Source organism: Centruroides sculpturatus, unplaced genomic scaffold (assembly GCF_000671375.1).
Source record: "Centruroides sculpturatus isolate CEXI.00-Female unplaced genomic scaffold, Cexi_2.0 scaffold1098, whole genome shotgun sequence".
In the NCBI taxonomy this organism is placed as follows: domain Eukaryota; kingdom Metazoa; phylum Arthropoda; class Arachnida; order Scorpiones; family Buthidae; genus Centruroides; species Centruroides sculpturatus.
In genome coordinates, this window is record NW_019385403.1 from 2,429 (window position 1) to 26,227 (window position 23,799).

Genomic DNA, 23,799 nt, shown 5'->3' on the forward strand with positions numbered 1-23,799 from the left:
TGGGCAAACTACGGCCCGCGGGCCAGATGCGGCCCCCTGAAATGTTCTATCCGGCCCGCGCGACATTATTCCTAATCTGACGAGTAAAAAAGAATACAGGCTGTGGTGGTTGATGCACCACTTAACTTGAGTGTTCGTTGATTATATAAAATAACCGAAGCTTTATATCTCACCATGAAAGTTTATTTACAATCATGTACAAAATTTTGTTTTACACTTATTGAGTAAAAGCTCGATCGGTTACAAGCATGCTTCGGTACAGAACATCCACTCGTCGTGCGTAGCGTAGCCGAAAGAGAGAAAAAGAAATATGGCGGACGGCCTGCACATGTTTTTATAGCGCCACCTGGATTTTCAGATGCAGCGCTAGGTTAAAATTATATTGGCCCGCCTAAAGTTTTCTTCTTTTCCTTTGGCCCGCTCTTTAAAAAGTTTGCCCATCACTGACTTACAGTAATTTTATCAAATTCTTATTCGACTCAAAATTACATTAACTATAAATTTCACTTTTAAGATAGGTCGATAATGGGCTGCAATTTGAAAAAATGCTAGACCTATAAATTCCCGCTGTCTGTCTGTCTATTTGTCTGCCGCTTTCGTTAATCTCGAGAACGAAGTTAGATAGATAAAAGACAAGACCAGATATGGAAAGCTGCAAACCGGAAGGCACGTTATTTCAATTCAAAAATTTTCTCCCGAAAGCAGTTAATAGATGACCGTCACGACTCTACTGTTAAAGAAAAAGTATGATGTACAGGGGCAAACCACTACTAATTTGAGGTGGAGAGCATATATTTTAAATGAAAGAAGTTAAAAGTATGATTAAAAACTGCAGCCTGGCATTGTGATAATGAAACAGTAAATAATTGCTCGTTCATATTCAATTTCATAGTCGCAGATAAATTAATTTAATGTATAATGCGAATCGTAAAAAGCGGGAAAATATAAAAAGATTGAATGATAAAATATTAAGATTTAAATTGTATGAAAATAAATCAAACCGGACATTTGCTTTCCAACAATTTAATCACAAACGAGATTACAAATGACAACGAATATCATCATCATATCGACCGATTCGAGCCGTTGCCTTTATAAATATTATTATTTTCGATATTGGCAATTTAATATGATTAAAGCACGTTGAAACAGAAATACATTAACGAAGGAGTTTCCAATCTGTCTAAGGCTTAATGTTTACTTATATATAATAATTAATTTCAATTCCGAGACGATTAAGTTAACTTGGTTCGATGCCAGTTACATTAGGAACGGATATAGTTACGTTCCAGCAAAATATATATATTTTGACGCTTTGATCTACTAATTTTTATTGCACGATAACAAATAAAGTTGACTAAACGTCGATCTAAAGTACTTTCAATCTGGTCAGAGCGCTACTCAGTCGACAGGTTTCCGACTTGATGGAGTCGACCAATCGAACCAATTGTTTGACATCGTCCAGAACCGTCACCGATTGTGTGAAGGGATCGTACCAGATCTCGAATATTCGAGGAATTCGTTGATATACAAATTGCCTAAAACACACAAAAAAACCTTATAAGCTATCATTTATTTAAAAAATAAATCGGAAATTGTTCGATTTACACAAATAAAAAGTAGGCATATTATTTTGAATGAAGTTCATAATTATTCTTATAATTTTTAATCAAATTAACTTAATATATTATTGAAAAATTTCGAAAGAAAATTAAATTAGAATAGAATTAAACATATACTCCTCATATTTCATGTAAGGAAATACTGTGTATAGAATTTACAAATACGGGAATGTACTGTACATACAGTGCAGTACATTCCAGTATTTGCATTATAGTTTATAATTAAAATAATTTACAATAGTTTAAAAAATAAAACAGTTTTCGTGAAGCGACAGAATTTTATTAAATAAAGATAAATTCAAATTCGTGTTGTTGAAGGAAAGAGCTCCAACATATCAAAAATACCAACATTATATCAAAATTCTACGGGTTTACGAAAATCGTGTTTTATTTCTTGTTTATTGATAATTTTAAGAACAAAAAAATCTGGGAAAAAGTCAATATATCTACGGAAATTACCGAAATTTTTCTTTGACGTCATCGAAACTCTCGGCCACGTAATACACGTCTTGATAATCCTGGTCTTGATAGGGTTGAACGGCAGTCTGATCGGGAACGAAATCTCTCAGTTCGGGTTTCCCGGATAAAGCGTGCTAAATTCGTAATAAATATTGCACAATATTAATTTCAACGAAAGAAGAAAGGTAACTTTTAAACGTTTCGAGTCATTAACGACCGACTTCCGCCCTTATCGATTCTTTACTGAAGTCATTAAACGCGGTCGAATAATTTTCCAAAGACGTCCAACTTTCGAAAATCAGATAAAACTCTCGAATAACTCGCAAAATTGTCAACAAAAATTTAGCATACTTTAAGTTCTCCGTAAGAGGAGAGCAATCCCGCTCCGTAAGCTTTAATTTGTCCGTCTTGTTTGCATAGTCCGAATTCTACAGTGAACCAATATAACTGAAAATAAAATATCAAAAAAGATATAATTAAACTTGAAATTGGCATAGTCTAATTCAAAAATAGGAAAATAGGTGAATTACCGTTGCGAATTTTTCGATATTTTCGTCCGATGCTCCGAGAGATGCCAAACCTATTTCTTGAGAAAATTGCGCGAAACTTGGATCGGCCAACATCGGCACGTGTCCCAATAATTCGTGTATACAATCTCTGAAATTTTAAATTGTTCCTTTATATCTTACATACAAAATGGCGCTTAAAGAGAACAATCGTAAAGTAAATATTTACGGTTCGGGTGAATGATTCGGGGAGGAACTATGTCGAACATATTGAGTACACTGAAACACACGATAAGCCAAACTGGCCAAAAAGTCTCTGGCAGTTAATAACCCCGCAGCTGGTCTGAGACTGAATCCAGTTTTTCCTAAAACCGAATTAAAATTTCTTGAAATAAAATCATAAAACAATTAAAATAATACGTCAATGGGAATAAACGAGCTTTACTTTTCAAGAATGAAGAAACGTCTTCTAATTGAGGTATGTTATTCACTCGATATCCGCATTCCTTTTCTAGCAATTGAAACACTTCCAAATGTTGTCGACAAGAATGGCTTTCGTATAAAGTGCTTAATTCTTTATATACGGTCCCCCTACAAATCCAACGATTTATAATAAGTTATATCTTTTAACTATCGAATAATTTCCAAATTAATGTCACTAAAATACATTCGCGATTTAGTGACATTTATTTGAAAATAATTAGTAATGAAATAAAGTAGTATTCTCATCATTATTCTTATCTGACTCATTACTTTCGCTTATAACGATATACTTGCTTACCACGTTTTAATTTCTTCTTCGGTATATGCGATTCTCGGTATGGCTTGACCACTGTAATCATAAATATAACTTTTTATTAAGTAAAGCACAATCAATAACTTTCTACGCTATATAGGCTTTTAATAAACTATGTTACGGAAAAATTTATACTTTTATTTGAATTGTATATACAGATATTTTAATTTAAATATTTCAAATCCATTAATCTTACGATAAAGTTTGTACGCATTAGAATTTAGGATAGCATTTTCTTTATTTTACGTATAAAATTCAAAAGAGAATGCTTTGAAAGGAGTCTGTATGGTTATTTGTAATGGATCCTAATGGATAAGTCCGGCTTGTTAGTTAGAATTTCCAAATTCGGAAAAGACATCCTTTTCTATATCGATAAAAAGGAGATGAATATACACTCACTGTCTATATTCGAAGGCAATTTGTGCGATCTCTTTCCTGCGAGCTCGATACACCACGTCCGAAAATCCCTGAAAAGTTTCCAAAATATAAATATTAATTATTTATATTTTCAAATGTTTTCTATTATAAAATAATCTTAAAATTAAATTATTGGAGTATAAAAAATGTTAGAATCGATAAACGATGAGAATGCAAATATTAGTTCAGTTCTCTTATTTAAAGGATTTCGTTTATATGACTAATATTTACAGTTCGAGAATTATTTATTTATTTTAAAAATATATAAATTTTCATCTGTAAATAAATAAAAGGTTAAAACACGTTTTAATTCTTTATTACTGGTTTAGTTTTATTGGTGTTATTAGTATCGGTTTAGTTGTTTATTATTAATTTAGTTGGTTATTAAATAAAGGGAATAAACATTAATCGCATGTAAAGTAATGGCTCAATAACGAATTTTGTGCAAATTTGGGTAACAGGTATAAATAAGTAAAAAATAAAAATAAATAATAATAAATTAGATGCAATCTTTGAGTTTTCTTGTTATAATTTATACATAAATACATAAACATATACATAATAATTACGTAAATACATAAGCCTGTATCGATTTTCTCGACTAAATTTCAACAAAACTAATTGAAAAAAAAAATCGTATTTAAATTATATAATTAATTTAAATTAAAGGCAAACGATTTCAATGAAATTAGGCCTATATTAAATAATTTCTCCGAGAATTTTCGTCAATGTATGTTCTTGTTTGATGGACAGTGATGCAACTCTCCATGTACTGTACGTTATGAGTTTTACTTAAGATTCGAATGTAATCGATGCTAATACCTTAAAACTTTTAGAAATTTTCAAATCGATAAATAAAACATTGCTTTTGTGAAATACTTTATAAAACAAAAGACCTACTACTAATAGATTGTAGAATTTGAAAAATCAGTTTCTTTGTAGCTTCGTATTTTAATTAGAGCGCCCAAAATTTATGCTGTTTGTAGATTTTTAAGAATTCGAATGTCTTAAATTACTTTTACGGCCATAAAATATTTTAAAGACGTATCCATTCTACTTCCAGTTCATATTTATTCTAAAATGGTCAGATTTTATATAATTTTTATAACGCAAAAATAAGTAAATAAATTTCGATAAAATGAACTTATTTTATAATTAATATCAAAGGGATATTTTTTGATTACGATGACATTTGAAAGTGAAAAATACTTGATAGTTATTAAAGTATTTAAATGATTAATATAAACTAGCTAAAAAGACTCATTAAATTTTACTAAAATACAAATTGCATTCTGTCGAATCTATTTTATTTTTGAATTAATAAAATTTCGAAGTTTGTGGAAATACCTCAAAAATAAATAAGAGGTCTATTTTGTAATATTCTTTAGTTTCTTTGAAAACTTCGAATGGTCTGTATATTAAATCAATATATTAGGTTACGTCAGTGGCGTGCCGTGACATTTGATGATAGGGAAGCTGTGTTTCTATAAGAAGCCGACTTCCAGGGGCAATCAGTCAGCAATGGTGTAGGGTCCATTCGTATTCGTTTGTTTGATAAGCCAGTAAAAACCGTAGACTTCTCTAAATGTATTTTTAATTAATAGATTATCTAACGCACTTAATAAATAAGCAAGTTCAATATAATTAACTCTCTTATATTAGATTTAATAGATTCTATACGCCCTCTAAATGCCAATTCTCGCTTCGATAACATCTACTAATTAAAATATATCTATTAGCCGTAACTATCTCGTTATAATTTTCAATATATATTTTATATTGTGTACTAATGTTAAATTCTATTCTATTTTGATTTCCAAATTGCTTCAATTTTACGAAAGAATCGATGCGAGATTTAGGATTTTCGTGTCTTTTGCCAGCTTTACTCAAATTATTTAAATCGTCAAAGCCAATCTCATTCTACACACTAATTTTATTTGAAAATAGTAGGCAAGGCCAACAAAACAAATTTTGCATTTTTATGCATCCACAAAGCCATTTTATATCTTCATAAATTTTATCATGAAAATGTCGAACAAATTTTTTCTTTTTCATTATATGGTCTCGAGCCAAAACTTTTTGAAATAAATTTTCGATATCACAATTACATTCTAAATTGCTAGCTATAATATAAGGGCTAAAATTAAAAATAAAATTATAAAAACTTACTTGTTAAAATAAAATGTGTGATGATATACAATTATACATACCTGGTACAAAATATTCAATTGTATGAATATACTTTTAAAGAAAATTATAAATATAGTTTTGTGAAGAAACGTACATAAAAATAACATAAAATAGTCTTTACTTTTTAAATATTAAAACAATCCACCTAGTTAAAATTGCTCCCTACCAGTGGCTCGTGGATGGAATCAGAGACGGTCTTGGTAGGTGTGCGGTGCGGTGCATGCTTGCCAAATCCCGAGGGTGCCGATACCGGTTAATGTCTCTTTTGTCTCATCACTAGTATATCTCAAAGGACGCGACAGGGTTGTTGTAAATTTTAAACGTTTCTCATCATAGCTGTAAAAATCTAAATTTGTTAAACTTAAAAGTCATTTGTTTTCTAACTACTGTAATTCGTTTTAAGACCAGGTGTCCACGGAAATTTCCAAAATTTACAACTTTTACTCACTTTCATTGAACTGGAAAAATTTCTGTCTTTATTACATCTAATATTACGAAGAAATCAGTCCCACTGTACTCGGCTAGATATTGGTCCGGTTAGGCTTTTGTTTAAGTAAAATTCCGGCTCTTTCATCAGGGTTTTGTTTACGTCCCCAATTCCCTAATCGCTTAATTATTTAACTACTTCTTAAGTAGAAATAAGTCGAAACCAGTTACTTTGTACTCGAATATTTGTAGTCTCGGGAAAAAAGTGGAAAGACAAATTTTTACGACAACGGATACATAAATCGTAAATTTAAGGAAAATAAATTCTAGAGCCTTTTCTGTACCTCGTGCATCTCTCTCATTCATTAAATTTAGTTGTAAATGATGCTGTCGAAGTAACGGTTAATTTTTTAACATTATACAAGAATTGTACACGTTTTTTTCTACATCCCCTTAAAGATGGGATGTACGAAATCGTAATATCACTGGTTTAACATCGAAATCCGTGAGTAATATAAAATCGGAGAGCGGAATAAATATATCAAATATTTTAATGGATTTTTTAAACTCCTGTCAACTATACAGAACTATCGTAAAAACATACCAGTAAATTCTTATCGGTTGGGTTAAGTTATAAATCTACTCGTTATTCACGTAATCGAAATATCTAGTGGGCAGGCGGCTAACAGCCCAGAACCGGTCCTTGATAGAATTGGAATCTTTATATGTGTGCAGCTTTCACCCAAGGTCGTAGGCTTCCACCGGCTAAACCGGGTGAGGTTGGTGCTCTGTAAAGCGCATGCGCAAATCTGGCTTTTCGTAATCTGAAAATACAGGAGATTCCACTCCGCCACTAATATTCTAATATACAATAGCAATTTTTTTTCCACGTGTAGTATAGAAATTTGTAATAAGATACATAATGCGGTTATAATAAAATATTGTGCGATTATTTTCATATAATTAAAATTAATATTTATTTATTTTTTAGAGAATACGAGGGAAGCGGCGCTTCCAACGCTTCTAATGACGGCATGCCACTGGGTTACGTGCAACGTTCTTTTATATACATATAAGCTACTATATATCGCAATAAAAAATGGATCTTTTTGAATTTAATTTCTCCAACATTTATACTTTGATCTATATTTGAGAGTGAGGATTAAATATTATCTCGTTTCTATGAGAAACTTCCGATAACATATTTTCAGATATGCTTACTTTCTATAATGACTAGCAATTACAAAAATTATATCTTATTACAAATTGTTGCATTTCGTATCGATTTTCAAAAAGTTAAAATGTTTGGCCTTCATTAGTTATAAGTTAATTCGTCGTTACAGTATGTATTATATAGTACATACTGTAACATGCCGGAATATATGTGTCTGACATTGAAAGTCACAAATATATTTTCTTTACGTTCAATGATGTTACGAATACATTAAAATGAGGTATGCTAGAATATAGAAAACAATTATCAAAGACATCAACCAAATAATAGAAATATTTGATTTAAATTTTGTTTCCGGACGTATAGTTATGATTCGAGAAAAATCACATTTTTAAACTTAACCATGCGATCAAAAATGCTGTATATTTTTTCGATATTCAACTCTAAATCTAAGAATATGAATACATGTTAGCTAATGAAGCATTCCATCTTTACTTATTCAGTGTACAGTTCATCAGAAAGTGACGTTCGTATTCATTTAAATTTCTCGTGATGAAATAACATATGATATCGAGATATCGATTGTTTTATAAAGGCTTATTTTGTAAAATGTGCTTATTTAAGAAAGATATTGTTTATATTTAAACTGAATTACGGAAGTTTTTATAATGGAAAATACGTACAGTACTTGTAAGATACATCTTTTTAGTGATAAAATAAAATTATTCTTGAAATTCTTAGTGTAAAGTATCGGAATTTACGTATTTAGGTATGAATCCTGTTCGGTAAAAATTCTAGGTGCACTTTTCTTATTATTAAAATTTCTCTGGTATTATGTCTTCGATATAGGGGAGACCGGGGCAAGATCGGCATGTTAAGCTTTACTTAAATTTTGTGTAATAAATACTGCTGGAAACTGAAAAAAAAAAGCTTTGCATATTGTCTATTGGAATGTTTTCTTACTTTAGAACTGGTTAAAATCAGTTTGGAAATAAAAATAATTAAAATAATTACAACTTAAGAAGAGAGAAATTGTCGAAGTTGCCCCGGCGGGTATAGGGGCAAGATCGGCAACTTCTCTCTTTTTGTAAAGTTGTAATTATTTTAATTATTTTTATTAAAGTTGCCCCTGGTATAGGGGCAACAGTAATGGGGCAAGATAGGCACGTATATAAAATTATGTTATTAACAATGTATAAGTTGGAATTCACTATTAAAACAAAGAAATACAAATCCAACACCCATTTAATATTATTACAACGAAATGCAAGTTCAAAGACATATATACATGAATAACAAATGCAAACATGTTTTCATTTATCATCTGTTTGATTTTTATCCTTTGCTTCTAATGTGGCTTTATGTTGCCGATCTTACCCCGCTAGTCATGATTTCGAAACATTAAGTACAACCCTGAGAACAGAATGCCAAGCCACGATCTGGCCACGTGAATAAGTTGAAGTTACATCCTTCTAACAGGAAAAGTAACTTTCGTTATCATGGAATTATAACAAAACCTGCCAATTCAATATAAATGGAAAAAAAATATTATATGGAATTGAACGAAAATGAAAATTTGCTTGATAATTCAACTACGCTTGTTGGAGAACAATAAAAACACTACACTCAACAAGCCACCAATAAAACTCAACTGCCTAACCTATAACCAAAGTCTCCTTTTAATTTGTTTTTAAAAATAAAGCGCTTGACAAACTTGCCCCGTATGCCGAAGTTGCCCCGGTCTCCCCTATAGGAAAGTCATTTCTAATTAAATAATTTATTTTTTCGACTTTAATATCCTCCGACTCTACATCGAACCATCGAACGTTATAGCATATACGTGTGAAATATGATTCAAAATCAGGTATTATCCGCAGCGACGGCAATCTTACGGGTTTTAGTATTTCCTCAGGTGACAGTAGGCCTATTGTAGTGTAATTCACAAATGAAACAAACATTTTTTGAAAAAAGGAAAACGTTCTTTAGAAAAATAGTCGAGAATCGTCACTTACATAACTTCAAAGTTTGCTTATGTTACAAGCGAGACATTGATATAAGAGTTCTCTCGTAAGATAAGCTGAACAACCGATAAAGGGCATTTCCTTTATCGGTATCTAAAATAGCTCAATCTGTCTTTTCTATCGTTAATGATACAACGTAATTATGATAAATACATTTAAATTGCAATTAAAAATTATCTCAATCTTTAATGTTTTTAGATTCTGGAAGTTAAAATACAAATTTATTTTATTAAACAACAAAAGAAATCAGATTAAAGAATATCTTTCAGCTTCCCCCCAAAAGGAATTTTTTTAAAAATAAAATTAAAAATAAAGAAATTTTTTCGTATTATAGCAATATATCACATAAATTTGATATTTTTTAAAGTTGAAAATTAATGAATATTACAAAAATAAAAACTTTTCATAATATTTAATAATTTAATAGAATTACCAAAGAAGTATAAAATCATTTAAAATAAATTTTTACATACAAATTTATAAAATTAATTTTACAAAAGCCTTAAAATATAAATATCAATTTCAAAAATTTTATTTTTCAATGGTAGATATTTTTATTTAATATTTATAAAGTTTGCTATTTAAAATTAAAATTCAAAAATTTATTTAAGTATGTTTAAGAGCTAATCTTTTTCTTTATAGTTTTGGAGGGAAATTTTTAAAAAGATTTATAAGAGTTACTTAGTTGGATTCGCCTAGTAATCTAATGTATACAGAACTTNTGAACGAAAATGAAAATTTGCTTGATAATTCAACTACGCTTGTTGGAGAACAATAAAAACACTACACTCAACAAGCCACCAATAAAACTCAACTGCCTAACCTATAACCAAAGTCTCCTTTTAATTTGTTTTTAAAAATAAAGCGCTTGACAAACTTGCCCCGTATGCCGAAGTTGCCCCGGTCTCCCCTATAGGAAAGTCATTTCTAATTAAATAATTTATTTTTTCGACTTTAATATCCTCCGACTCTACATCGAACCATCGAACGTTATAGCATATACGTGTGAAATATGATTCAAAATCAGGTATTATCCGCAGCGACGGCAATCTTACGGGTTTTAGTATTTCCTCAGGTGACAGTAGGCCTATTGTAGTGTAATTCACAAATGAAACAAACATTTTTTGAAAAAAGGAAAACGTTCTTTAGAAAAATAGTCGAGAATCGTCACTTACATAACTTCAAAGTTTGCTTATGTTACAAGCGAGACATTGATATAAGAGTTCTCTCGTAAGATAAGCTGAACAACCGATAAAGGGCATTTCCTTTATCGGTATCTAAAATAGCTCAATCTGTCTTTTCTATCGTTAATGATACAACGTAATTATGATAAATACATTTAAATTGCAATTAAAAATTATCTCAATCTTTAATGTTTTTAGATTCTGGAAGTTAAAATACAAATTTATTTTATTAAACAACAAAAGAAATCAGATTAAAGAATATCTTTCAGCTTCCCCCCAAAAGGAATTTTTTTAAAAATAAAATTAAAAATAAAGAAATTTTTTCGTATTATAGCAATATATCACATAAATTTGATATTTTTTAAAGTTGAAAATTAATGAATATTACAAAAATAAAAACTTTTCATAATATTTAATAATTTAATAGAATTACCAAAGAAGTATAAAATCATTTAAAATAAATTTTTACATACAAATTTATAAAATTAATTTTACAAAAGCCTTAAAATATAAATATCAATTTCAAAAATTTTATTTTTCAATGGTAGATATTTTTATTTAATATTTATAAAGTTTGCTATTTAAAATTAAAATTCAAAAATTTATTTAAGTATGTTTAAGAGCTAATCTTTTTCTTTATAGTTTTGGAGGGAAATTTTTAAAAAGATTTATAAGAGTTACTTAGTTGGATTCGCCTAGTAATCTAATGTATACAGAACTTACCGGGTGATCGTGATCCAAATCGGGTTCGAACTTGGAAGTTATGTGAGAGCAAAAGTCCAAGTCGCTAATATGTCGAGGAAACCAGGGTTCTGTCACGAAGGATGAAACTTATTAATTTCGGACGACTTTCCTTAATCGATTCTAGACTTTACCTTTAATGCTCAACTTCTCGGTTCCCAGGACTACTGCTTCGGCTAATTCGCTCTGTCGAAGACTTTTAATCAACAGCAGTAATCCATCTCGAGTTATATTCAGACGAGCGAATACGTCGTAGTGACGAGAATTACGTTGTGAGCTTCTTGTTTCCAAATACGTTATTTCTCCTTTGCTTGTCTAATAACGGTTAAAACTATATTAAAATCTCAATGCATAAATTAATTTATTGCCGAATTAACGGAATGGTAATTACTTACTTCGACGATCGTTAGAACCGAGGGAAGAAGATTTATTCCTCCGTACAGGTTAAATATTACATTAGATGTTTGTGGTTTCTCTGCTTCCTCTTCTGGTATTTCACTAACTAAAAATACCTACGAATAAGTCAAAGTTTAGCCTAATTAGTATAAATAAATGAAAACATCTTTTAAAACAAAGAATATCGAAACGAAAATGTCCATTTATTAATTGATCATTAAAACATTTACGATATAAGTCTATGACGTTCAGCTTCTGCACAATTCTGTTATTTCGGCACTGCTCAATGTGTTGATATAGGCTAAACAGCTTTGTTATCACTCGAGACATGACATAAGTTAAGCGCGTAAAATATTTTATAAAGTAATTATTTGTTTTATAAATAAGCTTATTCTACGTATCTGATAGAGTGTGTATGTGATGACAAATTCTTTCGTCACGTAGAACACTAGAATAAAAATATAAATGGGGAATCCGTTACTTCGTTTTCTTTATTTTTATTTTTGTATGTAACTATGTTTAATTAAAATACAATCTTTCGATACCCGGACAAATATATGTCACGTTATATATATTAGCTTAAATGTGGCGCTTAGCAGTTTTATTATGGACTACATAAAAAATTTATTAATGCCGTTTAAAATATTTGAATATAATGTGAAAAACATTGTATGTAAACTATCATATTTTCTAATTTTGTTTGTTTCGTCACACTGATTTTGTAATATATAATCAAATAGAAAACTTCTAATTTTCTGCGAGAGAAAAATTATTAAGCTAATTTCAGAATTTGTTACAATAAAGTTGTATTTATTCTTCTATATCTACAGAAATTTCGTAAATTCTAGATTTTCACGAGCTAGTTGAACAATAACCAATAAAAGTCAATAGAAGTGTATCATAAATTTATTACTATAAGTAAAATATATTGTATATTATACTTATCGTGTATTTTCTTCTAAATGGTATTGAAATCAGTGACAACATTAACTTAGAAACTCTCAAATGATTTTATTGATAAGCAAATAACGTTCGAAGTCATATATATGTGTATGCCTATTAAAAGAAGCTTAAAGTTAGCAGAAGAAAAAATATAGATTTGATAACATACTCAAGTGAATGTTATTATTATCAATGGATTTAAGTTTATCTACATAGTTTATATGGATTACGCATTATTATTGAAAGATGAACGTCGTATAGTAGTCGATCACACTTTGTTGTTCTCTCAGTCGAGATGTTGATTCCTTTCTTTAAATAGACATTTATAAATAAAGAAAATCAATCAATAAATAAAGAAAAGAATTTCAATTCCGGGATTTAATCGAAGAAATACGGTATATTTACGCTGAATATCTTCTTAAATCTTTATTATTAAACACAATAAGAAAATGATCTTCAATGTTGTGAAATGACAGAAACGCACTTCTGTAAGAATACTCGAACCGAATAAATAGAAATCAATTACGTGTAATTGCAGATTGCTGTTCCGGAAACGAACGCTTTTAATGAAATTACTTTCTTTCGGAATGAACAGTACAATAAAATTGTTAGGCCTACTGGTTTAAAAAATATTGAAAGTAAAATTTGGAACTAAACCAATTTTTATATTGTTTTTTATACAAGCCCGTTGGTTTTGTGGGAATAGCGGCATTTTTATCAAATTGATGTTACAATGTTTTTTTATGGAGAAAGTATTGGAATGATATCAAATTAAGTTAATTTCAGGCTTTTAGTTTCAAATAAATGCCAATCGTTTCATTTTGCTAAACTGTGATAATTTCTTCGCAGTTTCCGTGCCAAAAAGAAACAGTAAAGAAATGAAAAGAAAGTAATAATATAGAAATTCAAAATGTAGAAAATAATCGAAAATTCAAAAAAATAGTGTATATATAAGGAGTATTTAATGAATTAAAAAAATTAAATTCGGAGCTAAATCAAAAATATTTACTAGTAATAAGTACCCTGATAAATATGTAAGAAGAAAAGAAATTAAGAACATTTTAAGATAGCTTGTTAATATTTTTATGTTAAAAAGAATTGGTCATTAATTTAAAAATAATGAAACTCCGAATTATATTCGATGTTATATCGGTTAAAACTTAGTATATGTCACAGTTTGTTTACTAATTAAAGAATTAGTCGTGAGTGAAAATCGGAAAATGTAACAAATCTTCACAGTTTATTTTCTCGAAAGTTTTGTCTTTTGAAGTGTGATTTTTTATAAAGGATATTTAAAAGTTTATAAATTAATTCAAAATATACGATAAATGTAATTACTTTGGCTAAAAATAACTAAATTGATCGGTATATCAACACCGACAATTCTTTGCTTACGAGTTAGACATATAGAGGATTAATAGTGGAATACCATTTAAACTGCAGAATTTATAAATATGCATGATGAAATAAACTGCCCAAGTCCAACGAAACAATGAACTAAACAAACCACAACAATTTTGATAGATGAAACAAAGACAATACGAAAGAGAATTGCATACATACAAGTTTACAACACAAAAATTATTATAAAGTCGATTAAATATTATTTCATTATTAATAATAAATGTAAGATTAGTAAATTAAAAGAAACGACCGTAATAAAAGTAGAAACATTTACATATCATGAAGATCTAAAATAAAAGCATTACAGAAGTTAAACAATATAAAATTAAGATAAGAAATTAATATTTATGTTTATTTTAAACATCGTTAAGGAAATATAAGCGATTAAGCAACAGTGTATACAGTCTAAATACAGAAAACGAGAGGAAGTGACGCAAATAGGGCAGTAAACTAAATAAACTAGAAAGGATTCGAATAAAAAAAATTATGACATTTATTTGGTTTTATAAGATGGGTAAGTTATCAAGTTTCCATCGCAAGATTAGAAAAATTGGTGTAGCCTTCCGTTTTCATAATCTTTATGATGTGAAAAAATCAACAAGATTTTTTTTTATCAATTTATTTAACAATTATTTAACAAAAATAAACTCTTTAGTTATGGGATATTCTTTAGAATTAGGAGAGATTCGCTAATCGAGAGATTTTCTCATGAATGACTTTTGTCAAAGTATTACACTGATTGAAATATTAAAAATCAACCATTTCAAGCGAAGGACAATCAGGAAAAAAAAATATTGATTTCCAAGTGTATAAAACATCTATCTTTATCTTTTTGGCTCTCTGCGAATTTCATTGCTAAAAAGACAAATTTTTTAAATATTAATTTTAAAACAGTCGTATAGCTGAGGGGATAAAGACGTCAGCCTACACTGAGGAATCCGGGATCAAATCCGGTAGAGCAACCTTGGGAATATTTTATGGGAGATAAGTCCCAGAAATGTAGGAAACATGGGCGAACCCACGATGGATATGGAATAAAGACTATCTTGAAGAAAGGACTAAAAAATAAAGAAAAGATATATTAATTGTAAGTTGAATAAAATCACATGACAGATCTTTGATCTCTCGAAAGATACTTCATGTGTAAAAAATGAAAGAAATTAAAAGTATTTATTCTTCTATATCTACAGAAATTTCGTAAATTCTAGATTTTCACGAGCTAGTTGAACAATAACCAATAAAAGTCAATAGAAGTGTATCATAAATTTATTACTATAAGTAAAATATATTGTATATTATACTTATCGTGTATTTTCTTCTAAATGGTATTGAAATCAGTGACAACATTAACTTAGAAACTCTCAAATGATTTTATTGATAAGCAAATAACGTTCGAAGTCATATATATGTGTATGCCTATTAAAAGAAGCTTAAAGTTAGCAGAAGAAAAAATATAGATTTGATAACATACTCAAGTGAATGTTATTATTATCAATGGATTTAAGTTTATCTACATAGTTTATATGGATTACGCATTGTTATTGAAAGATGAACGTCGTATAGTAGTCGATCACACTTTGTTGTTCTCTCAGTCGAGATGTTGATTCCTTTCTTTAAATAGACATTTATAAATAAAGAAAATCAATCAATAAATAAAGAAAAGAATTTCAATTCCGGGATTTAATCGAAGAAATACGGTATATTTACGCTGAATATCTTCTTAAATCTTTATTATTAAACACAATAAGAAAATGATCTTCAATGTTGTGAAATGACAGAAACGCACTTCTGTAAGAATACTCGAACCGAATAAATAGAAATCAATTACGTGTAATTGCAGATTGCTGTTCNTAAAATATATGCTCTCCATCTCAAATTAGTAGTGGCTTGTTTTTGTACAGAACTGAACAGTACTGTACAGTACATCATACTTTTCCTTTAACACTAGACTCGTGCCGGTCATCTGTTAACTGCTTTCAGGGGAAGTTTTAAATTGAAATAACGTGCCTTCCAGTTTTTATCGGAAGTTCTTATATAGTTAATCGGGCCTCCTGCCTCTAAGTTTTCCATATCTGGTCTCGTTTTTAACTAATTCCGTTCTTGAGATTAAGAAAAAACAGACAGACAACCAGACGGACGACTGTGGTGGGAATTTATAGGTCTACAATTTTTTCAAATTGCAGCCCAATACATATAACCTACGTTCGGTTTTTTATAAGTACTTGTGTAAATTTTTATAAATAGACAAATTCTTTAGGAGCCATAAATGAGTAGGCTAAGTATTTTTCTAATAACTCCAAATCTTCATTTTCTGTTTGAACGATAATTCTTATTTCCTAAAATTTAATTGTTCTTCATTTGCTTATGGGAGGAATTACAGCGTCTTATATGACGTTTACGGTGTCCTAAAAGCGAGTTAAAACTAAATGAAATTATGTATAACTTTAATATTATAAAGTATAAACTAATCGCCTGGTAACGTTCGCGAAGTAACTAGAGGAAAATCATTTCGCTTCGGCGAGTTTATTTGAATAAGAGTGTGTGAGCGAAGAAGTCATCTTAATTAGGACCAACATAAAACTGTTAGTTCTATACGTCGATTCGTCTCTATCTTCTTAATAACATATTCGAAGTAGTATTTCTGGTTCCTTACAAGAAACTGCATTTGACATTTGGTATTCGAACTGAATAGACATGTAGAGACTCTATATTTCGTAAGCAATGCTTAACTAATTCTATAAATAACTTAAAGAGAAACGTCACTAATTATATAATAAAAAACAGATCAGAATATAACAGAAATTTGGAAAACACTAACCACGTGTTTTAAAAGTTTTACTCTAAAGTATATTCTGGAACTTTAAATTCCATTTAAGCTTTTAAACTTTAAGTTTGAAAGCTACTTTACTAACTAATATAAATAAAATCTTATTTGAATCGATTAAGCAATAAAAGGCGATAATCATTAACGAAAGTATTTTTTAATTGCGCTTAATGTAAATCGATCGAAAAGATGATGGATTATTACAATTCAAATACGAAATTCGAGCCGTTTTACCACTAATATTTGTAAATATTTGATAAATGTATATTAATTTTTTTTAATTCGACCTTAATTCTATTTTTAATATCTAGTAATTTTCATTTTGCATATTTTGAATTTTTTAATACTTATTTTATCGATAATATTGATCGTTTTATTTTAATTGTCGTTATCTTTTTAATAAATGAAAGTTCGAGACGTTCGTAATAAAATTTTATATCAATCGACAGATGAAAGTATTAAAATTTTTGACTTTCGAGTAATATCTGTTCTGTGAACAAAAATAAACTAAACTTTTGTCTTAAAAACGTAAAAACAAGAGAAATATTTCTATCCTACGAAGCCATTATTATTAAGAGTTATTATTAAATTAAATGTCCGAAAAAAATAAAATGCTCCTTACCTCTTCTTCCGATAATTCTTTATCCTCCGAAAGATTTTTGTGCTCTTTCAGCCAATTTTGCTTGGCTTCTTTCAATTTCTGAGTTTCGAATTTTGCATCGTCCACTAAAGAACGTCGTCTCGAAGGATATCCATGCTGTAAGAATTACTTAATGTATTATTTAAAATGTTATATTTCGATATATTTTTAAAAATTAAACTAGTTTAATTTACTAATCAGAATATATTCCTCCAAATAACGTTTGTAGATTGATAACTTCGTCGAATTCATATAAAAATATAATCTAAAATTCACTTACAGAATGTATTAAAGTATTACGAGTAAATGAAAATCGATAATTATATCGGCAGGTAAATTTTATTCTTATAAAAACAGATTCATCGTTTTAACAGAATTCATTAAGCAAAAAGGTTCCTCGCGGGGAATATCGAGAAAAGGAGATCCTCGCGCAAAAATAATTACTTAGTTTTACTAGAGAAATTCCCAAACGGGAATAACGCGAATCTTCCAGATAATCCTCGAAGGACGATACCTGAAAACAACTATTTGTTTTTTGACGTTTACTCCCGTCTCGACGTCATCGATTTTACTTATACGTCAAAAAAAAGAGCTATCATTCGTCATCTACTGCCGTGTGACGTAAGATCCATAATCCGTTTCCGTCGATTCCCGACTAAGGTATTAGCCTAATCCATCTTCCAATCATTTGTTAGTCTCCGTCGCCGTCGTTCGACTTTTATTCGTTTGTTTATCGGAATTAATACGTTTCGTCTAAGCGTTTATCGCCTTCTTCCTTTAGCAAAACGTTTAATAACCTTAAGAAGAAACAAGCATATTACATTTAAGAAACTTTCCACGTTCTTTGGAGAGAAGGAAGGAAGCACTTAACTCGGTGACGATAAACTCGGCACGAGACCCATTCGCGGCAGATTCTGTGGAGAAAACTACTTTCTAACCTGCGATATTTTCAATTTTGTATCGTTAGTTAAAGCTTCCATTATAAATTCAAAACTATTAAAGTTTATTAATTAATTTAAATAGGAACATCGGAAAAAGTTGCGCTTCGAATTCCTGTAGAAATGTAGTTTTGTTCGTAAACGTTTATGACGATTTACTAAATTACAATTAATTTCTTTATTTTTTGCCAGGAATTTATTTAAGAATCGGACAATATAGATGAAACGAACGATAATTAGTCTAAAACTAATTTAAAATTCAACAATCGCTAGTGTAGAAAAATTGCGGTTTTCGGCTCTGGTAGTTTTTGTCGTGGAAGAGACGAAGATGGAAAAGATGTCAGTCCGTCACGCCGTCGGAAACACGCGAAAAGGGTCGATCTTTGGAAGGTGACGCAATTAAAGGACAGATCGGTCCCACACTCGGGTTATTCTTCGATCCTTTTTACATCACTTCCTGTCCGTCTGAAAGAGACGCTCTCCGACCGGAACTTCTTCGACTTGCCTATTGTGACGTCTTCAATGGAACTAATCTATTGTAAATATCTTAGTCTCGAAAAATTGTGCAAATCTGAAAATCGAACGAACGAATTCTTTTTGTGTCAATTACGCCCATTTATATCACGAAATTACCTATAGATAAAAAATACGAATTTCGTGATGTACAGTAAGTGATATAAATTTCTCGATAACAAGTATTAAATAATTGCATATTAACTCAGACGAAAATAATTTTTTTTCATATCAAACTATTACACATCTCAATATATATTTTGCAAGATTAATTTTAAAAAACGAGCATTTTTTATTGAAAATTTTCTGAAAGCGGATCTTCTCGTTTTCTATTTATCGTAAAATTAACTGAACACCCATCAATTGGCTGCCCTTTCTTATAATTCGAGTGTTTAATAAACTTTTAAGGCAACTGCAGAGCGAAAGTTAACGATATAATTTAGATATGAGAAAATATTCGACGGCGTAGTTTCATAAATTGTAGATTCTAGAACCCCGATTGAAGAAAAGATCGATAATTTTAGGCTCTTCTAAATAAAACTAATTAATATTTCTAACTTGCATAAACGTAATGTTAAAAATGACATCCGAATAACGATAATGTATTTCAAAATGTCTATTTGTATCAGAAGACCGTATGGATAGGAATATTTGTTCTTGAACTTGTCTATTTAGGATAGAATCATCTATTCGCTCATTATCGAAGAGTTTTAAATTAGAAATAAATAGGCCTAAATTGAATATAGTATTTAAAACGTAATATATAAATATATAAGATTGTTATTTAAACGAATTGATATTATTTACTCTATAATAAAGATGTCGATGGAGTTTTATTACACAGATTAGACCACGTCGAGATTAAAAATAAGCTTTAAATAGAGTCCGGAGATTTAAATATCGAATTATTATAGCTAATTTCAACAAGTTGAATTAGGAAAAATTATCTTCTTTAACTCGAGTGGTAAATTTTAATTCAGTAAACTTTTTAAATGTCTATTCACACGTTTTACTCTACAGTGGCAAAGTGTAGAAAAACACTGTAAGCGTTATCTACAACATATTCGTGTCTAACTTGTCAACAAATGAAATTTTCCAGAATTTCGAAATAAGAAGAAGATAAAAATTAAAGTTATAGAATAAATAATTTAATCCATAAATCTACACGATAGATCAAAGAAAAAGATTAGAAATGATAATGTCTCGGCATGCGCCGTTTTTGTTAAGACAAGTGCCTTCGAGTTTTCAAAAAGGCAGTTCGAAGAAAGAAGACCCGAACTCGGATTCTCATATTGAAAGAACGATAGAGTGACCACAGAAGACTATAGAGAGAAAGTTAGCAATATAATTTAGATATGAGAAAACATTCGATACATATTTTCAAAAATACATTATTTTGAGTAGGGCGGATCTACTCCATTATTTGATATCAAAGATAGGTAAAGGGAATCATGTCAAAAGAATCAGTAGCAATCAATAGCAACTTTCATTTATTACTTAAGCCAGAAATGTTCGAAGGAAATATTAATTAATACTATCGCATTCTATTCCTCTCTCCGGCAATTCTCTGTAGTCGAAATTTCTTATTAACAATTAAAAATTTAAGAATCTTTATTATTGCTAAAAAATTACAGCTACAGACAGACAACTGGTGAATAATACATGTTAAACATTAAAAGTAGTGTCTAATAAAATATCAGGAATTAAATTCATTATGTAACAATAATTCAAAATTAAAAAAAAAATTCTCTACAACTGAATCAAATTTTATAAATCCTGTATCATTACTTTAGCTTGTATCTAGCAGCTTTTATTTATTTATTTGCTTAAAAACCACTAAGAAAATACTACAGATATGATAAGGGATTATTTATTTCCATCTTTGGAAGATGAATCGATTATTTGCATTATTTCATAATCAATTTATAACTCTGGAACTAATAAAACGAAATTCACTTCTAGAATTATTTTTCAATTCATTGCCGCGATCGTCTATTGCAGTGTTTCTCAACCTCTAACGAATCGTCGCCCCCTTCAACGTAGTGTCGCCCCATTAATAAAANTGTTAAACATTAAAAGTAGTGTCTAATAAAATATCAGGAATTAAATTCATTATGTAACAATAATTCAAAATTTAAAAAAAATTCTCTACAACTGAATCAAATTTTATAAATCCTGTATCATTACTTTAGCTTGTATCTAGCAGCTTTTATTTATTTATTTGCTTAAAAACCACTAAGAAAATACTACAGATATGATAAGGGATTATTTATTTCCATCTTTGGAAGATGAATCGATTATTTGCATTATTTCATAATCAATTTATAACTCTGGAACTAATAAAACGAAATTCACTTCTAGAATTATTTTTCAATTCATTGCCGCGATCGTCTATTGCAGTGTTTCTCAACCTCTAACGAATCGTCGCCCCCTTCAACGTAGTGTCGCCCCATCAATAAAACCGTTATGTAGTATCGCCCCCTTCACTACAAAATTACGATGCCGAGGGCCAAGGCTAACGCCAAATTCGTACTGCATTGAATAGACTAGTGACTAGTATAATGTTATTTGTTTAATTATTGTACGATATAACGAATAAAATATCTAATTATTCTTAATATAATGTTTTACTATATCGCCCAGAAAATTGTTTTTTGCCCCTCCTAAAATATAAATTGTTACTAATCGCCCCCTCAACATGGAAAAACGCCCACATGGGAGCGATATCGACCCCGTGGAGAAACACTGGTCTATTGGATTCGTTAACAGCGAGATACAGAAAAAGAGAATTTTCTAAAATTATCAAGGTTAGGTAATTCATCAACTTAACATTTAAACCATAAACTGAACTCACTATTAATATAATAAATAGTCGGAAAAAAATCTGTAACTCTATTAACGCGGCAAAATTATAGAAAAGGTCGAAGAGAATATGTAGAAGAATTTTGAGAATTTGCGTAATTCAAATTTTTTAAGCATAATACATTTTAAACTTTATCTTCTCGAACAAATTATTTCTCTGACCTGTTCGATATTTATTATTTATTACATGCGAGAATGTCGAATCTTGAATAAATGGTGAAAATGGTCAAAATAACGATCAAATGGTAAATATTATTCGATCGAAACTGATTTACGAACTTCAGTCTCGGATACATTTTTGCTACAGTTTTATCCTTTTATGAATATATTTTTAGAGAACAACACATAAACGGTGCATAAAGAGACAATTCTTGGTAAATTCGAGTTATAACGATCCAATCTTTTATATAATTGAAGAAGGATATGAATTCTTAAAGCATCTGTTCACAAAACGGCAATTTACGAGCCGCAAATTCTGTGTCGATGATAAAGATTTATGCATTGAAATCGGGAATCGACTGAGTATTCGCACGATTATGAGTCCCCTTGTCTCTGTTGTTACTCATGTTTTTCTTTGAATTTTTATTTATCCAGTTATTTTTATTTTTATTTATTCAAAATATTTATCCAGTAAATTAAGCAATAACCTAAATTCAGTTGCGACAGATTTTTATTGCCTTTGTAAACATTTATAACCTCAAAAAATGCGATTTTAAGCAAATTAAAAACTCGATAATATTCTTAAATGGGATAATCGAGTACTTATTCGTGTTTTGATATTTTATTTCTATATTCTAGGTCTATAAAACCGTGCGGAGTGTGGCGTCACTGAACCATTTTCGAAAACGATTCAATAATTATCATGATAAATACGAAAGTCTCCGGGAAAATAACTTTATAAAATATTATCATCCATCGACAGAAGTATAAAAATATTTTAATCACAAGCGGCTTAGCTTTCATTAACTATTCATTCAATCTTCGAGCTAATCGGATTAACAGCCATTGTCAGATTTTCCTTTATACTCCAATGCCTATCATTCACCAAAATTCGATATATTGCGGACCTTTACCTATCTACCATATTCACCCTAATTTATTTTTTAAAATAAATAATTTACATATTAATATAAAAAGTATCAACGTACAGTACAGTACAGTACGTCACCTTCTCTATAAGTATTTCGATTTAAATGAAAAATAATTTATTACAACAAGAGATATAGAAAAGGTAAAATTAAGAGAGAAGTCTTAATTAAACTTTATAAAAGAATAACCCACCTCGATGCTATAACCTTTGATAGCAAATCTGGCTCTGTTACTCCTAGTTGACGTCATGATGCCTACCTACCGCCCGATCCTTCGCTTCTCTCTAAATATTCACTGCTGACCAATCACGTTCAAGGACTGAGATTGATACTTTTTATTCGTCCCTCACGACACTAAATTTTGATATTTCTTAAACATACGCGATCTTCTAATTTGTTAATGCTGTTTTATACACAATTTCTTGTCAACAATTATACAACAGTCTACGCAAAAAAGTATATTTACAAAACAAAAACGACCAAAAATATATCTAAAAGTATAAATTACCGATATTTTTAAAAACTTTTTAAAATTTTATAATGCAATTTTACTGGTTAAAAGCAAGTCATAGTTTTTACGAAATTTTGTGTAAACCTGTTGAGTTAGACACGGTATTGTTCGGAAAGTTGGGACATGTATGGAAAAGTTGACACAT

The 23,799-nt window shown here is 29.7% G+C and overlaps 1 protein-coding gene across 1 annotated transcript; it reads right to left on the bottom strand.

Moving 5' to 3' along the window:
* Positions 1 to 993: 993 nt before the first annotated feature.
* On the bottom strand, positions 994 to 23,424 carry LOC111638578 (tyrosine 3-monooxygenase-like). The gene is made up of 13 exons (XM_023384308.1): positions 23,337 to 23,424; positions 17,725 to 17,859; positions 11,932 to 12,048; positions 11,671 to 11,851; positions 11,519 to 11,607; positions 3,783 to 3,850; positions 3,369 to 3,419; positions 3,033 to 3,178; positions 2,817 to 2,952; positions 2,612 to 2,738; positions 2,433 to 2,528; positions 2,082 to 2,215; positions 994 to 1,538 (listed from the first exon to the last, which is right to left on the bottom strand). Exons 1-13 carry the CDS (start codon positions 23,391 to 23,393, stop codon positions 1,370 to 1,372), a joined length of 1,506 nt encoding a protein of 501 aa, XP_023240076.1. The 5' UTR covers positions 23,394 to 23,424; the 3' UTR covers positions 994 to 1,369.
* Between the last annotated feature and the right edge of the window lie 375 nt (positions 23,425 to 23,799).

What these genes read in the sequence shown, in the direction of transcription:
- LOC111638578 (XM_023384308.1), bottom strand. Translation starts at nt 23,393, where the DNA reads ATGACGTCAACTAGGAGTAACAGAGCCAGATTTGCTATCAAAGGTTAT. An exon ending in GAAGAAGAAATTAAAACGTG is followed by an intron (nt 3,179 to 3,368) that starts GTAAGCAAGTAT and finishes TTGGATTTGTAG; the next exon opens with GGGGACCGTATATAAAGAAT. An exon ending in CGTTTCTTCATTCTTGAAAA is followed by an intron (nt 2,953 to 3,032) that starts GTAAAGCTCGTT and finishes ATTCGGTTTTAG; the next exon opens with GAAAAACTGGATTCAGTCTC.